This window comes from Gallus gallus, chromosome 1 (assembly GCF_016699485.2).
Source record: "Gallus gallus isolate bGalGal1 chromosome 1, bGalGal1.mat.broiler.GRCg7b, whole genome shotgun sequence".
Lineage (NCBI taxonomy): Eukaryota > Metazoa > Chordata > Aves > Galliformes > Phasianidae > Gallus > Gallus gallus.
Genome location: NC_052532.1, coordinates 172,939,823 through 172,958,663, shown reverse-complemented (window position 1 = coordinate 172,958,663; position 18,841 = coordinate 172,939,823). Strand labels below are relative to the sequence as shown.

General features: G+C 34.0%; 1 protein-coding gene across 8 annotated transcripts in view; it reads left to right on the top strand.

The window, feature by feature from the left end:
- NBEA (neurobeachin) overlaps positions 1-18,841 on the top strand; it is a 470,888-nt gene that overhangs the window by 387,389 nt on the left and 64,658 nt on the right. For all 8 annotated transcript variants that reach the window (XM_015277560.4, XM_040704875.2, XM_025153000.3 and 5 more), the window contains 2 exons: positions 6,939-7,079; positions 14,694-14,813. In XM_015277560.4, coding sequence (XP_015133046.2) covers positions 6,939-7,079; positions 14,694-14,813 — 261 coding nt within the window. The remainder of the gene's footprint in view (positions 1-6,938; positions 7,080-14,693; positions 14,814-18,841) is intronic.

Genomic DNA, 18,841 nt, shown 5'->3' with positions numbered 1-18,841 from the left:
CACATTTTACCCTGCAGTGCTTTCCTGCAGATCTGATGGCAGCTTGGAACCTCCAGCTAAGCTGTTGATGGAGAAAATCTCTTTTGTCAGTTCCTGACCTTCTGTCTTCCCACACGTTTGCCCTTCTTGATTTTCAAAAAAACTCTGTCCTTAATATTCAGCAATTAATATGCCTCAAACAATCTTTTGAAGCTAGAAGAATTCCAGCACTACTACATGCATGGTAAAAGCTCTCCAGAGCAGTGAAATTAAAAGTGATGTCATTCCATCATGTTTTGTTTTCTTGGTTTAAAACATCTTTCATAGTTAACTATCGATACAAACTCTAACATTTAAAATTACTCATTTGTCTATTATCACACAAGTTCACACAAAGCTCCAGTGCCATTTGTGATAACAAAATGTATGTCTTTCAAAATATTTTAACCTCTGATTACTAGTCCTTCTGTATAAAATATTACACACCACCTTTGCATTTTCACAGATGCTAAGTGAATATAAACTATAAATCTAATTAATATGTTTTGTGGAAATGAAATTAGATGTGTTTGGTTTGCCTATTATGTCAGTGACAGAATAAAACACATGCCTTTTGCATTTAACTCATATTGAAATATTTACATTTCAGCAAAACAGTCTTGAGCATACAACTTGTCCATTCCTTCTATTACATTTTATTCTTGCTTTATGTAGCACTCCTTACTGAGGCACCTTTGCATTTGAATGCTGTTTGTCTCTCAGTGCAATTGTATTTAAGTATATTTAAACATTAGTCTAAAAATACCAATACCCTTTTTCTTTGAAGTGTTTGGAAATTCCCTTATCAAGAGCTTTTTTTCCTTGTTTTTGTTTTTCTCTTTTTACATAAAATTTGAGATTTAAAAATTAGGGCACATGGGCATTGAAGGTGACGTAGCTGTAGGATATATTGGACTTTTCATCTGATTAGACAGCACAGGCTCAAGTTTTATTCATTACATATACAAGGTTAAAGGTTATATTTATTGTTTGACAGGATGAAAAGCTAATGAAAGAGGCTGTCATAGATACATAGATTATCTTTTTACTATCAAACAACCCCGTGATCTGCTTATTTTCTTCTTTATTGAGATCTCCTTTGGAAAAATACCTATAGTAGTAAACATTTGTACACAAAATGTATATGCAGCCCCTACTGTATCTTGAATTTTTTTGCTTATGGTTTTCAAGCAAAGTACTTATGATGTGACATTGTTTGTGCAAAACTGTATGACTTTTACTCCTAAATTATACTGAATGCATGATTTTGACATGCTGCATTGTCCCTGCTCATTAAACTGTAAATGGGACTTTCTCCTCATTTACTTCTAGTCATACATCCGGTTAAATAAAATGATTTCTTCACCAGGCAAAGTAATACTAGTATTGACGTGTACGAGATATCACACGCCCATTCATTGAGTGGAAAATTTTTATTTTGTTAATATAGAAGGTGTTTGACTGACAGGTGGTGATAAGCATAACCACTTTTTCTTATTACTGTGCCATTTCAAGAAAAGGAAGTGATAAAGCCCCAAGGCTTCTAAATGTAATAATGCAAATGAACGCATCGAGGTGTGAATATTTCAAGGCAAACCACACTTAATACTTCCTAAAATGTGTATGCTGTGGAATGGAGTTTAAGGATATCAAGAGCCACTCTCGCTGGGAAAATTAAATCAGTTTCTGTAACTAAAACTTCCCTCTTTACCACATGCAACTCATCCATCAAAACAAATAATGTTTTGTGTCTCATTTGGGTTAAGCCACACAACTACACGTTCCTTTTCTTAAATATAAAGTTAATTTACCAGATGAAATTCTCATACTTTGAAAATGCCAAGAGTCTTATGTCAATTGATACTTTTGAGATTGCCAAAGAAAAGCTGTTTTTAAATTTGGATAAAATTCAAATTTATTATAAACTTTAAAGTACCCTACCGAGGTGCCCTACTTAAAGGTTGATGTTTGTTGTTGTTATTTAATAAAAAAAGCAAACAGTCAGAAAAAGCTCTCTGTATTCAGCTAAAACCAAATAAACCCAAACTCAAAATTCCTTTTGTACCCAGCTACAATTTTGTGCAGAGCACGAGAAAAAGAGATAAACAGATAAAGTAGCTGCTGCATGAATTAGAGTCAAGATAAGCAGCATATTTCAGTGGCCAGATAAATAGGATGCTGCATTCAGTTCTGCTCTCATGAGAGAATGTAGTTCTATGAAGATAGCTGGCAAAACAGTAAATATTACATGAGCTAGCATAACATGTCCAGTGGATATAAACACTAGATGTATTGACAATACACTGGTTCAAAGGCCAGATGTCTGAAGAGATTAGCCAGATAAAAAAAAAAGAATGACATGAATAGAAGTGTGTTTTTAACATTAAGTAAATACTTACTTTATGTTTAAATGGAAAAAGAAGCATGAAATAAACCGCAACGTTTGGTACATCAGAAATGAAGTGACCAAATAGACATTGAAATAGAGGGAGATGTTTTGCTTGATCGTAAAAAAGAGTATATTATAAAAGTTTTTTAGGAGAAGCTATATTATCTGGTACGAGCCCTTGCATATTTATTTTTTTGTTAATTAAAAAAAAGTAATTGATGTGTTTGGAAAAAGCATTTTGCAAGACTTTAGAGAAAGAACTTTTTATTTAAGGTTCAGAACAATTTGTTTCACTCAAATTTAATTTCCATACTAGTCTTATCGTTAAAGTACTGGACTGAAAGTCAGTGTATGGATTAACCTTTGTCTTTACATTTTTTTGTGTGTATATCATTTTAACTAGTTTGCATAGTAAAGGCATCTCAATAAAATGGAAATAAAATTATTTTCATCCATTATATGAAGATGGAGAGATCATTCCATACATATTATTTAACAGCATTTTGTAGCTATAGTATCAGATTAAAACTGTGTTGGTTGACTTTCTGGACTGAGAATGGCACTGAACAGCTATGGAGAACTCCATGTGTAAATCCTTTGTAAGAATAAAATCAGAAATGTCTCATCCATACAATAAGGAAATGTGAGTGACTACCCTTATATCGAAGTTACCATCTACCAGTGCATATGCCTTATCAGAGTAAAATTAGTTTATTCTGTGCTGAAGGATGAAAAACCACTAAGGAAACTGATGGTAGACTTCTTTGAATTTGTTCTGTGCTTGCTGTTTTATTTACTGAAGTACCCTCTTGCAGAAAGTGTACATTCATTTGGTGTACACAAATGGTGGTTAAGCAGCAAGATGTTTAATTATAGAGTAAAATAAAAGAGAGATATGATCACTTCTAGTGCATTTTCAGTGTGTATGATTTCCTACACCAGGAGAGATTAAGTTCATTCCATTATTGTGTGAAGTGGCTCATACAGCATGTCTCCATATCTGCAAAGATAAGGCAAACAGAAGCATCAGCTGTTCTCTGTATTTGTTTGAGGCAGGACCAAAAAGAACTGATGTAATTCTGAAGCAGAAGCTGCAAAGTTGTATGACCATGGTACAACTCCCAGCTCTCCTCTCTTGGCAGTGCTGCATTGACACAACTGCACTACTTCTGATATTTGAGTTACCATCTCTGCATAGTGGGTTTGTGTTTGCATGCCAGCTCCTCTAGAGCTAGTGGAGACTTATAGTACACCTCTGTATTGCAAGCTGTAGTCATATCTAAGCAGTTTACCCACGTACGCTAGAAATGTTTGTGGAATGGCAAAATTAACCCATATATCCTGAATCCCAGTCTACCATCCAGATCACTTCTTCATCCAATCCAGTATCTCCAAAGAAGTCAAGGTGGGACTTTCTATCTGGAGATAATCCTTCACTAATAACTCCTCTGCTACTTTATCTTTTTTTTTGTTTTCCTTCCTTCCTTCCTTCCTTCCTTCCTTCCTTCCTTCCTTCCTTCCTTCCTTCCTTCCTTCCTTCCTTCCTTCCTAGGAAAAGGTAATTTCCAAAAAACATCCTTCAGAAAGGTTTTAGCATGAAAATTTCCATCTATGTGAAAAGCTGGATAGCTCTCATGATGTTTCACCTAAACATCCCGCGTTATTCAACAGATATTTTGTGCATTTCAGCATTTTCCTGCAAATGAATCCTAAAGTAATTGAAAGAAAAATGGATTCTGACTCTGAAAAGAATTTTTATGAGGATGAAAGTAATCTTCAGAATACAGCTTTTTAGGTTTATCATTTAATAAATTGAACATATGTCTTCTGAAAGTAGATTATTTTAGCTACTTGTGCAGGCATATTTTACAGAAAGTGGGAATGCACAATCTTATAACCTATCTTTTATCCTCTAAATTGAAATAACACTTCTCTCTCAAGAACCTTGAAAACCCGATGATTTATTTACATTAATGTTTTATGTGTCTTTAGGAAAGAATTGTCAAGGTTTTGAGAGAAAATACCTTTTCCATATACAACTGCATATATATATCTTTATGCACTTATAAAAATAAGTTGCTTAAACCCATAAACTAAATTGCCATTAAAAACAATATTTTGGTAGTATACAAAATAAAACATTTTGTAAATGACTTAGAGCATCAGTTCTGTTTCACAACTCTTCTTTCACTGTAAACATTTTACAGTGAAAAAAAATCCCACGTAGTTGATTTGATGATAGACATCTGATTACCTTCAAATATATATTGAAGTACATGGAGTTTTGAATTTCAACCTTGCCATAATCACCATATCCCTTCCTTATAGTGCTTTCAAGCACGTATGTACAATAACATTATGGCAGATCATGTCTCTCTTGTTCATAGCTTCAGAATTCATTGTAACATGGGGCAAGATACACCTTCGCAGTGGAGGAAAGAAATATTCTCAGGGAGTTTTTCCATTACAAAGTGCAATCTCACAGATTCATCTGCCGTTTTGTATATCCTTCTCAGAGGGGGTGAACATTTGCTGTAAACAGACTCTGGTGTGAATTACTGCCTTAGCTTTGGAAATGTTCAGCTGGGGACTGGAATTTGTTCTGGTAGAGACATGGATGTAGGGTGTCCTCAGGGTGGTATTGGCAGGTACCATCCTGTCCACAGACCAACCCAGAACCCTCAAATAATTTAGTGAAGTGCTCATATATCTGCACATTTTGCCAGCCCAATAGGAAAAGAGTGTCTTTTAATAAGTTACTTTTTCAAGAAAGTCACTGGGCAATGATTTTAATGTATTGGCAATTTATGTGCTGTAGTAGTGCCAGCATGTTTCCTGAAAGTAGCAGGATGTGTAATCACACTAACAAAAACACAAATATTTATTTTATTCTTTTTCCAATAGTTAGGAAGCAAGCCTGGAAAGTGTTAGGGAATTGCTTGTACTTCTCTCTCAAGAATGTTTTGTGAGGTCTTGCAGTGCAATCTGCATCAGATAACACTGATCCTTAGGGATTACTTGTACGTTTTACACGTATGAGAAAGCTATTAAGATCTCCATGACACAGCAAAGTATTAAGCCTCAAGAGTGTTACATGTGAAAAATAACAAAATCATTGTGCTTTTAAATGTAACTTTTCATCAAGCACTATTTAAAAACAAGCTATCGTATTTAAAATCGGAAAACATTAATTTCTATGTCAGTCATCTATAACAGCCACCTCAAAAAACATAGCAGCACAGAAGGAATAAAATATCTCTAGACTTAGAAGTGTTCAGTTACACACGCAGTGCAGTGAAACACAATGTTTTGAACTTGTACTGATAATTCTTTTCTTAGATTTTAACTCAGAAGAACTGTACTTTGGAGTGAAATGCTAGAATACGTTACCATTTTGAAAAAGATCAAAATGATTATTTTCAGGTTGCAATTCCCTTAATAACATGAATTGATAGTAGAAATTTTAACTGAATACTTGGGAAATTCAAATCAAGTAATTATTAAAAATTGTCATAAGTTCTTTAGAGTAGAAATGTGTTCTCCTCTAAGTATTAAACTATAAGTATTCAACTCTGTATGATTGATTAGTTTTACTAGAAAAGCTAAAATATGATGGTTTTTTGCAGATAGTTAGTAGACATTACACTACTAATATCTCATCTGTATAAACTGATTTAAGATCACTTTGCATTTATTTCACTATGTTATTTAGTTAATGTTGTATTTCCTTTATCCCAGTGCCTTTTTATCACACAGTAATAAATAGATTCTACAATAAAAAAGATAAAGTACATTAAAAAATTATAGGAACGAATGCATCATCTGAATATATGTATCAAAATCATCAGTTCTTACTACTGTCTTACCTTTCTTTTTTTCCCCCAGTTTGTACAGACTGTCTATTATGTATAAGTAGAATGGACTTAGACTTTGTGAATAATTTCCATATTTTTTGTGTGTTTTTTAAGAAAAAGTTCGTTCATTTCTCTTAGTAAAACCTTGCTTTGTTCAGCCAGAAAGTAGATCCAGTCTTGCAGGGCTATGCATGGACTTTAAGTATTTCTGCTTAGGATCACCAGACACCATCAGCAGGTCTGCGTGAAATCTTTTCATCATGAACTGTGCATTACAAAGTATCCTGTGCGAGCAAAAGTCAGTTTTCATTAGCTTTGTGATTATGGTGAATGACAGCAAAAGAAATATTAGTTTGGCCTCAATGCATTTTCAGTGCAGTTTTAGAAGTCTATTTCCAGAACAATGTTACTGAATTAATTGGGAAACAACGTTTTGAAAGTTTGCAGATATTGAATACTTACATTTTTCAATTAAAATAAGGAAAGTCCTAACATTTTTAGTACACAAAACCTTTGAAATACAATTCTAAAATTGCAGCAATCTGAAAGGATTACTACAGCATGGAATGAGTTTGGTTGCAGAATCTCATAGGTAGCAAATCTTAACACAGAATTAACCCATGACATATCGGTCATGCTGTCCTTCAGCTGATGTTTGCCCCCTTATCCTTTTGCAGCCTATTGGTGCTTTGAACCCAAAGAGAGCGGTATTCTATGCAGAACGTTATGAGACATGGGAAGATGATCAGACTCCACCTTACCATTACAACACCCACTATTCTACATCTACTTCTACGCTGGCTTGGCTTGTTCGTATTGTAAGTATTTCTAGATCCTGATTTTAATTAATTAATTACTTACAGCATCTCTTCTGTCACTTTCCTCTGTATCAAAATCTCAGTGCTCTTCGCTAATTTAAAAGTCTCACAAATTATCTGTGTATACTGTGTGTACTCATCAGTAATGATAAGATTTTTGTTACCCAGGCAGTCAGAAATATATTTAATTTTGGTGGTGTAAGGTCAGGTAAAGAATGTGATGAAAAAAATCCATCTAAAACTAAATCCATCTGAAAAGACTCTAGATAATACAGAAAACTGATATTACTCACATATTCATTTATTATCTTCAACTACAGACAGGTATATACAATATTAAAGAAAAACCTTTCACAAAAATCACATCTGACAGTGTCGGAGTGAGAGAGGAATTAAAGAACCACTTCTATATTAAAATAGTGTAGAGTAATATTTATGCAAATGATCTATACTTCTTGGTAGATTAATAACTTAAAATTTTCCAAAATGTAAAAATATAGGTTCCAGCTTCAAACTGCTCTGTCAGTCCTAGAAACCTCATCCTTAAATCCTTTGCTTAAAATCAGACCTAGGGAAAGGGGCCAAACTGCAAAGATAGAATGAATCTGGATTTAGTTTATGTGTTAACAGAATGAATTATGAAAAATGGATTGTTGATGAGAGACTTAAGGTTTCATAAAGAAACCTGAATTCATGAAGAATTGAGTCACTGTGTAATTACTGAACTTAAACTACACTCTGACAATAAAAATCTGCCACATAAGATGCATTGTAAGCATATTTCACACACAACCAGCCAAAACAGAGCTGCACAGACGTAGAGATCTGCGTTATCACTCATCTCAGGTTCTGTAGACATGCCCTGTTCTTCTGCTCAGAAGAGAAGAATTCGTCTGTGAGTTCAGGACATATTCCTTAAACCCTTGGGAAACAAAGTGTTGATTACACTCCTTTAAAGGGTGATCTCTGGACTCCTTTTTAATGTTGCTAAATTATTCATGTACTGTGAATACATTTTATGTGCTTCTTTGTTCAGTTAAAGTTTATTAAAAAGAGTGCTTTTAATTGCATGTTTATCTATTAATTTTGGCTACTATTCAACTAAAGATCTCCTCTTGCTAGTCGGCAAATTCCTAGGTCTGAAAGTCTGCTTGCTAGTTGGATGTACAGCACACCAAGGAGTATTCATTTCCTGTATTAGGCTAATGCTGTGTCATTTTTACTGCTGTTGTTTATATAGTACCATAGGTGTTCTCACTGTCTTTGATTCCTGCACAGAAAGAGTGAGAGAACAAGGTCTCTACCTGGATGACCTTGCAATATGGACCTGACAAATTATGTTTCTTAAAACTAACAGAATATTTGAAGAAAAGAAACCAGAAAACAAAAGGAAAAGTAGTGTTTTCCAGGGCAGAGATTACTGGTGGCAAGGTAGAGAACAACTTAGGGAGAATTTAAATAATAGCACACCTAGACAGCCAGTTGAGGACTATTTAAACACAAGTGATTAGAACAAGCAATCCCTACTGGGAGGAGACAATAGAAGTGAAAGGGAAACAAGCATGGGGAGACCTTAGAGCTCAGAAAAAGGAAAAAAGGAAAACATGTTGAGATCTGATAGGGGTGCAAGTGGAAGACCAAAATAAAGATTTGAAAATAAGTGTGTAAAGTGCCAGTGAAAGATCACAGATTACAAAGTCATAGTGATCCTTAGAGAGAGATTTTTGGCAACAAAGTAGTAAATAAAAAATCCTAAGGGATTTCATGCCAGTGAAGTTGATAGATAAAGCTAAATGAGATTTCTGGCATTTAAATAAGGATTTCTTATTATTAATCCAGTGAATTTTGAAGTCATCTTTGGATACAAGTTTATGAAGACTGTAAAGGTTATTTACAAAAAGCAAATTGCTGCCTAGTCAAGGAAAAGGCAGGTGGCAATGAGAGGTGCAGAGATTCAGATGCAAAAATGCTTTCAGTATTGTAGAAAATTAGAGGTGATTCAAGGAAAAAGCTGTATTATAAGAAAGTTTTTGTCAGAAAGGAACAACAAAATGATAGTGAAAGAGGAATGGAAAATAAACTCACAGAAGAAGATTCAGTAAATTAAGGAATAAAACAAAAGGAAAAAAGTGGAATGTGAAGAAAACAAAGAAACAAACAAACAAACAAAAGAACAATGACAAAAACTTCACTGGGAATCAGTCTAGATAGAAGCAGAACAGTGTAAAGTAATGTAAATCTAGGGGGAAGAAAATCCATGCCTAGACCTTTGTATTGGAGGAAACAGTTAGTTGCAGTAAGAAAGGTAGTTTCAGCCACTCTGGAGTACATCTATATAGAATTTTGTAATTGCCACAGAATCTTAAAAAAAAAGATTGAATTTTGTTTCTTGGCTTTGACAGATGCAATCTGATTCCCGTCAGTTCTTTTCAAAACACTGCAATATCACATTTCTGAGTCAACTCTTCTCCATATTGTCTTATATTTCCCTCTGTTTCTGTCCTTTATTTAATCTATCGGGCTACTTTTATAAAATGCGATTTATACCTTAGACTCAGTTTTCTCCAGTTTTATTATTCTGATATCGTCAATCTCTGCCACCAATGTGCCATTAATAAGCTTTTCACTTTAGTACAGTTTTCTCTTGAACTCTTTTGTGTACTAAGAGTTTCCATAAAACATCCATTTCTTAAAGTGACCAATTTCATTACATTTTCAAAAAATGACAGTGGATTAACATATACAATTTGTTATTTGTATGTATTCTTTTGCCCTCCATTGTATGTCATAGAATAGGATGTGATCCTTAACTGCAGTAGTTATGAGGTACTATGAGATGGTACTTCTGCAGAGCTTCTGTTTCCATCTTCTCTGTCCTTTTTGTACAAACTTAGATGTGCTCCATTCTCTTCTGTAAGAGCTCTAAGAGAAATGTTAAAGCACTTTTTGGACAGTAAATGGTTCAGACTCACCAGGCCTCTCCAGATTAGTTACAGTCCCACCTGAGGGTTGTATAGCTTACTTTGAAGTTCTCCCAATCAAGACAATGCACACCCTGTTTTTCTGTGCAGCTTACTCCAGCACACATACACGCATCATTCGCACATATGTGAACTGAAATTGTAATTCTTCATTAACCTGTTGCTCATTATCTATTGTTCACTGAGGAATACTAATCTTGATAGAATTCTGAAATGTCATGAAAAAATCCTCTATCTAGGTTATAAGAAACTGAGCCATGGCCTAGGAATGCTTGATGCTATAATTGCAAATGAGACCAAAAAATAGCTTTATCTCTAAATTCACCTGTTTCTTGAGAGCTATCAGCATTCTTTCTAAGTGAATTAGCAGATTATTGAACGTTAAATGACTTCTTTATAGAGAGAGATACTGAATGTGAAAATCTACTGCATTGTTCAGTCAGGTTAATAAAGATCATTAAAACTAACATAGAGTGCCAGAGTTTATATAATATTGCTTTTCCCTCATTTAACCATGACTGAACTCTTTTACACATCTCACATTTTTAGATATAAACCCAGGAAAGTCAGTAAATAAACCAGAAAGTTCTACTTATTCCTTAGAAAATCTGAGCCAACATCATCCACAAGTTTTCTCCATCAAACAGAGTAAAAGGTAATCTGGAAAGGGATGCACTGTTCTGCTGATATAGTCCTATTTTGCACAAATGAAGTGAACTACTCATGGTTTATGAATCTGTTACCTTACCACCTGGTTCAAGAGTTATTTATTTTCATTTGTTTTCCATCTGAACCAGTGAATATTTAAGTTGCAGATGGCAAAATAGTTAGAACAAAGAATCCTATTTCAAAATGCCATATACCGTAGTGACATGAATGTGTACCTGAAAAGTAGACAGAAAACAGAAGAGTAGGCAGAGGAAGGAACTGGGTCTTGAATCATGTGGAAAGTGAATATCAGTGCTGTTTTTATGGGTTTTTTTAGATGAAATAAACTAGAGTTACAGTGCAATTTGTTGTTCTCAGTAGTTGCTGCTGAAGAAACTATGTTTGTGTGAGTTAATTAAATTTTCATCGAATGACTGGTATTAAAAAGCATGATGACGAACTGATCAAGAATTTTGCAGAAGACAGTTGGTTTTCAGCTTCTGTTACAACTACTAAGTACTTGCATAAGTTAGAAGAAATTCTGTGAGTTAGGTATGACTCGGCCCAAATCAAAGGTGGGGAAGACTTTAAATCTTGTAAACAGATTGAAGTGAACTCAAGTCTCCTATTCTGTAGACCTGAGCAGGGCATCCACAGGTATCTGTGATGAAAGGTGTACGTCACTATGACAGAACACGAAATACCTTCTTTTTCTACCTTGACAAATGGCTGAAAAGACACTTTTGTTTGACATATCTCGGAATGACACATCTCTTCTTCCTCTCTCCTCCACTTCTCCCATAAATTATTCTGGTGGGACTTCGTGGTGCTGGAGGACAGATGAAGGAAAAAAGTGCCAGTGAGTCAAACATTCCTTGTTCCCACAGCTCAAGCTTGTACACACTGTGATCAAGTGCCCCATAAATTTCTCTTCTCTTTGGCAGCGAGCAAGGCGTGAATTTTATTTAGGATATTAGCAATGAGGGAGATAGGGTTATAATGAAAACATCCTGCAGCTTTATACCTTTCACAGCAACAAAACCTTTACATGAGATGACAGTAATCGGTATCGTAGAATAACAGTATTTAAATGAATATATTGAATGAGATATGAATTGTATTTATATGATATCAGCACTTGACTTTCCAGAGGAAGAAAAGTACTTTCAAATTATTTGAGAGGTTAGAGATAAAGCTAGTGAAAGCTCTGAATTTCTGCTAAGGATTAAAAATCCAAAAAGATAGTCACAACAGGTCATAGTAGGATAGCATAATAGGGCACCCTGTAGTGCTCAAATATTAAAGGCTTAATCCTTGATTATGAATTTTATTACTTTTGTATATTTGTCTCAGATGCTTAAAATAATGTTGTCATGGAATTCTGGATTAATATTTTTACATAATTTATTGTAATTACATCATATTTCTGGTTTCTGCCTTTTTTTAACCCAGCAACTACTTCTGATTTCAGAAGCCCGGTGGTGACCCACAGACAATGGTATTCACAAGAAATTACATGCCTTACAAGGAATAATAGTGATAGGTAGGGGCTGGTAGGAGACAGAATTGTTTGTGCTCAGATCAACAATATATAAAATTTTTTTGTATTGATAAGGTATAAAATATAGCATAATTTGCAATGATACTGCAAATATATACAAAGATTTGGGGAGAGAATATATAGTTAAAATGAAAACAATTCTCAAGTTAACATAATTTAATGTGAATGTGAAGTTAATAATAATAATAATAATAGAACTTTAGGCAAAATAAATATAATCCAACTCTGTTTATATTGTTTTCAGTTTATTAGCTCTGGATGTAAATAATACACTTTTTCATTTACATTTTACATGAAGTTCCCTATAGGAAGCAATGAAAAATATAGATGTACAGAACCTTATTTTCTTTTCTTTTGATATTTCAATTGATTGTAACTTAGGCTGCTCACCATGTTGAGCTACTGTTAAATTTTATTATTTTGTTCAACTTATAAACCTCCTCCTCACTTGATTTGCACTCCCTGCTTCAATATTCACAAATGTAAACAAAGTCATTGTGCAGTGGGAGTTAGAGTCCAACACGAAATTGTATTGTGATGATTTTTCATTTGGTTTAATTATTTTAAATTAATTAATTAGCACATTTTGTTGGTCTCTTATTGGAATAAATATGCTGTTGAACATATATACATAACTATCTGTTCTTTTGAATGTATGTTTTTAAAATACTTCCCAATGTCTTAAAAGAAAAAAAGATGAAAAAAGCATTCAATTGGAAAGCAGGAAAATGTATTGCATTATTATAATGAAAAAGACTGCATATTTAAAGTCACATAGTCTGAAAATTAAGATTCTGTCCCTTGAAAAAATATCTTTGTTCAAAAATAAACAATTCCTTTAAGCTACTTCTGAAGTACCAGCACACTATGATGGCAATAGCAGATACGTCCCATTTCTTCTCCCTTAGGTAGAGAAATTTGAAGTTTTCATCTTTGAAAGAAAGTAGTTTGTGTCAACTATTGCATATGGTAGAAAAGATTAATTGGGAAGACATGAAAAGTAAAGAATGGAGAAAGAATGATCTCTGAAAATTTGAGTTCCCTGATTTTCCATTTTCCTCATCTTGTTAGATTTTTTTTTCAATACTTGTGCATCAGTGATTTCCTTATGTATCTTTAATTGTTGTTAAATTCTACTTAAAATGAGTTACTTTGGTCCTTTTGAATCCTGGATAATTTAAACAAGATGTGTATAATGGCACATAATTCCCTCAAAGTTTCCTTATTAATTGAGAAGCTTTGTTCAAAAGATTCAGAAAGGAAAATAGAGAATATGTAGAATAAAATTCAAATAGCGAAATTTAGTGTCAGTTGTGATCTGGTGATTACAAATTGACTTAGATTCATGAAGTTTCCAAATAAGCAGATATACAAGGAAGTAAATTTGTCTGACTTTAAAGGAAGAAACAACTCTTTCAAACACCCATCAGTGCACTTCTGAGAAAAAAGAAGAAATTGCTTCCATCCATGTGGACATATTGCCAAATATTAATTGAATCAGGGAGCTATTTGCATGGCTCTGGAAAACCAGAGAAATGACAGTGATCTCAGTAGTCAGGTCTTACTGTCAAAGTAAGGTTTTGGTCCACTGTCAAGCCCTTCCCTGCCACGGTAAGCAGTTACATAAAAAATGGTTCTTCAGACTATCAGAGACTTGAGTTCTTCCTTAATAGCTGTTTCCATTTAGTAAGTATTTAGTAAGTATTTAGTAAGGAGCATAGTTTCAGATAGAATTAGAAAAAAATAAAAATTCTAAATAATTCATCTCTGAGTGCCTCTGTATACTTGTCTTAAAACCTAGTATAGAGATGAAGGATAGTTTGAGTAGGGAAAACATGGTAGTTGATATTTGGCTGCTCATAAACAATAGTCAAGTTAGACACCCTGTAACCATAACCTGCCTCAAAATGACAATCCAGTTAGTCTGCCCACCATGAGAAAACGTGGAATCTCCTGAGGTCTTTTAAACTGAATGAAAACAAAAGAAAAATCCAAGCAAGAGATTTTTTAAGATTTTATTTTGACATGCTGTCTTATAAGGGTAAATAAAGCATGGTAATATAAATGACACAGAGAGTGTTTATGATGATTGCAGTGAGGTAGGCAACCATAGTAAACTAGAACTATTCTACATAGGTCTGTCAATGATGAATAATCAGTCTTACGGCTGAGTGAATATAAAAAATAACCTTTGCTGTCAGAACTCAAGATTGGTGTGTGCAAACTGTGTTAGCACCAATAAATGTACTAAGATATTCAGTATAGGTAACCATGCATAGATACAAAGATGAGGTGCCGTATTTTTCTTTAATTCTTCCCTTATGAAGTATTTTGATCCGCACAAGTCATTTGGATTTCATTAGAAACCTGCCACATGATTCCTTCTGCTCTTTTCTTAATCCGTCTTCATTTCATTGACTACAGGAGCCCTTTACAACATTCTTTCTAAATGCAAATGATGGCAAATTTGACCACCCAGATCGAACCTTCTCTTCAGTAGCCAGGTCTTGGAGAAACAGCCAAAGAGATACCTCAGATGTGAAGGTAAGATATACATATTTTGTATATATATATATATATTTTTTTTTTTTCATGTTGGGATAAAGAAGATTTTATGCTTCATGTCTTTATATTCAGATTCATTTTAAAGAAAATTTAGTTTAATTAAAGCAGATGTTTAGTTAAAGTAGATGTTTAATTAAAGTAGATGTTACTAAAGATTATTGTTCAAATAGAAACAATCAAAGAATTCTTTGAAGTTGAGTGGACAAAAGGTGTTTTGTTTTTACAGAAAAACAACCAAACTGATCTAATTTAGATCAGATAATCAGGAGATGGAGAAAAGCCCAATAAATTGTTCTTTCCTGCTGTTAACTCAATATTTGGCCCACTCCATAAAACACAGCAGGAATTGGATTTGACCTTAAAGTGTCATATCGTTATAGCTTGCCTAACTCTGGGTTTGCATTGCCTCGGGCAATTAATAAAGCATTAATGACAAGACCCATTTAAAATGTTGGCTTTTCTGTACAGCTTTAGCTTTTACTTGACTGTGCCTGAGGGTATTATGCAACAATACACATTAGATTAAAACAACTTCTACACAATATACAGAAACAGCCAGAGAGCAGGGTGATTTTACAGTTGTTATTCCTTACCTATTGTTAAATACAAAAAGCTATTGTTCATATGCATGGAACCTTAACAGAAAAAAAAAAAAAAAAAAAAACCCGTATAATATTTTGAATTCTTCTGTCCATTCTTAATTCTCATTTTCTCGTAATAAAGTAGGCAAAGACTGTCTTATTGCTCACTAACTTTATTTTTAAGATAACGCATACCTCGTCTATTTCAAAACTGCCACTTATAGTAGGAAAAGGGCACATTACCATTATATTTTTAATTAAGTTGACAAAAGAAGAAGTAAATTTGTTAATTTAGTCATATTTCAAAGCTCCTATTTCCATAAATATTTCAGCAGTCTCAGAAGTGTATATAGACAAACCACAGTATTATTATTCCATTTCTAGTTCGAAAAAAGTAAATTGTAAATTGTATTGCTGTCTTAACATGTAGGAGGAAATGCTTTTTAAAGAAAAGAAATGTACCTAGCCCTCTTAAAACTCATTTCTTATTTATTTATGCTCCTCCTGGAGCTAATAATGTTTTAAATACTAGCTTTGTTACTTTTCTGGAAAAAAAAAAAAATGTAATTTCAACATTTGTTGGAAGGAATTAAAGCTGCTATTTACTGTATTTAACATGCAGTAATTTATTTGAAATTCGAATGCTGACAGTTTGATTTTTCCTTTTCAATAAAGTTTGGTTTTCCTGGAACTCCACTGGAATATCTAGGAAAATGGCCTTCAAGGAGTGGGGCTGAAACAACAGATAAGAGCCTTAAACTGAGGAATAAGGGAAGACAGTTGGAAGTGACTGTAATCTTCTTCCCAGGCTTTAGTACACAGGAGGAGGGCAGTTAAGTACATGAAAGCATAGCAAAAGATAAAGGAATATCTGTGGACAGACGGAGGGATGATATTCAAGTAGGATGTATAATTAATGAAAAGATTGTTCCTAAACAAGCAACCATGTGAGTTATCAGTAAAATAAGGAACTGAAATGGTTGTATGAGAACACTAGGAGTCTTGTGAACCAAGTGGGGTAATTTCAGCTGCCACTGCCTGCTGTTGCAAGGATGCCGGGACAATGAAGGAATAACGGTTGCAGTTACAAAATGTATTTTTACTAATACCAAGTTATTCAAACCAAACAAGTATCTGTTTGCCTTCAGTAAAGGAAGGCAAAAAGTGAACATGTAGTATAGCTAAGTACTTTGATGTCATTGAATGTTAAGAAAGGATCTGTGGAAAGGTTGAATAAAGTAGTAGCAATTACAGGTCAGAGTCACACTAGGGGAAAGACTGTAAAATTGTTTATTCTAGAATACACTTGGGAGTCTGCTGTAGAGCCCCAGAGTCAGATTTAGAGATATATATATACATATATATACATTTCTGTTATGCCATTAGAAAACAAAATACTACTTGGAGCTAAGTCATTCCAGAAAATCTAATATGGGAGGCACAGATGAGGTCTGTTAGCCAATAAATGCCTTGTCAATATAATCCCTGACCTGTATGTTCAGGGATACTTTAGGGATTAAAAATGCTGTTTAAAATATGGTTTTGTTAATTAATAACGATACAGGGCACTTGAGTTTAGAAATTAGTCTTGAGCTGATCTACTCTGGGTTGATTTGGCTTAAGATAAAAACAGATAAAACAGGTTTGAAAATAAGCTAAGTCATTAATGGCTGTTAGAGGAAATAGAAAAAGTTCATGAGCTACCTTAAAAAAAAAAAAAAGAGTAAATAAAGGTAGAAAGGAGAAGAGATTTTTAGTTGTATTTAATACCAGCATTCAATATGTCATATCATCAAATTTATTATACATTGATATAAAGTCACTATTGGAATAAGTCTGCATTACACTTTAGCAGCCTAAGAAATGCAGTTGTATTTTGTATTTAGTTTAATAAAGAAACTCGAAGATCAGCAGGATAGTAAAAAGCTTACAGTAAGACCAGAGCAATGTGCTTAGAATTAAAGCAACTAAAGAATCTCATGGCATCTAAATTCCAGCTGAAGGAGTTTACTTAGTAGTCTTTCATTTGTTGCATAGCTCTCACATTCTTGAAGAACACAAGTTTTTGTTTTTAACTTGTTCGATTCTTTGTATGTATTCATGCTGTATACAACAAAACCTTGGCAATTTCTCTTCTGGGGAACAGACATTGGAAATATATACCTGAGCTGGAGGGAGCTATAAGAGCAGCAAACTTATTTAAGGAGCTGTATACAGAAAAAAAATGTCTGTATGTGTGGGGTAATTAATGTCGAGGAGTGAAGACATGGTAACATAAATGCTATGAAATATGGAACTGTATGAAAGGGTGAAGAATTATTTGTCAGGGAACGAAGAGGTAATCCACAGAGGAAAGCTGAAAATTGCTTACTTAACCAACATAGTATGAAAAGTTAAGTAAAAAATTTCAGTATTCTGAATATCCTCATGAGGGGAAGCAGTAAAATCCTTATTTCTCAAGATTCTTAGAAATGTGGACTGGTAAAATAGTGGAAGAGCATCAGGGACAATCATGAATTGGCTGGAGGATGTGCTAGTTGACCCTTTAGGCCCTTTTCATTTGTAGAGTCTGTGTTTCTTAGCGATAAATCAAGAATGAGTAAAGCAGCTAATTGTTGCTGTTGTTTGTTGCTCGAGATCTTAATGAACTGCATTTCTCAATGCCATGACACCAGGGCCAACTTTTCCCTGAGGCCTTGGAGTTCACTCTGAAAACGGACAGAAAACGGAACTATTATTAATATTACAAATACCTCATTTTTTCAGATCAGCTGTGCCGCTACTTGGAATGCCTGGCACACTTTTTATGCATTTTAATCGAGTTTTCAGATGCTGGAAAAGGAGTAAGGTCTTAGGAGCCACCAACAAACCCTCTCCAAGTCTCTTTCTACTTTCCGTCTTTTTTTAAGCACAACAACCTCTGTCTTCCACAATAAAGGGCTTCAGCACTGTGAGTGTGAAGCAACCTAGAATTCATGTTCAGCTGTCTGATAGCATCTAATATTTATATAGCAGTCCTCTGAGAAAGTCTGTGCTGTGCTAAAGAAAAGCTGTGTAGAGCTTACACGAGTATAAAATCTTAAAGCATGTTCTATGTCCAAGTATTCCTCATGTTTGTGTAGCTTCTTTCTGGCTGCACACACAACTTTAAGTGTAGATCTTTGGCAGTCGCACAGGAATGAATCCCATGTGATATACACGCTGGAATTTTTTTCAGTCCTTACAGTAAATATGAGGTGTGTGGAATATGGACTGTCCGTCAAAGTAATAAACATTCAAAACTGTTTATAACAGAAAATGTTTATTATTCATGTATTCCTTATCATATATTTTAAATTCATCTGAGCTGCTTTAAGCACATTTAATCTCTGATCTCACTAATCTCATTAATTGCTGTGGCACAGGTTATGAAATAATTTAAAACAG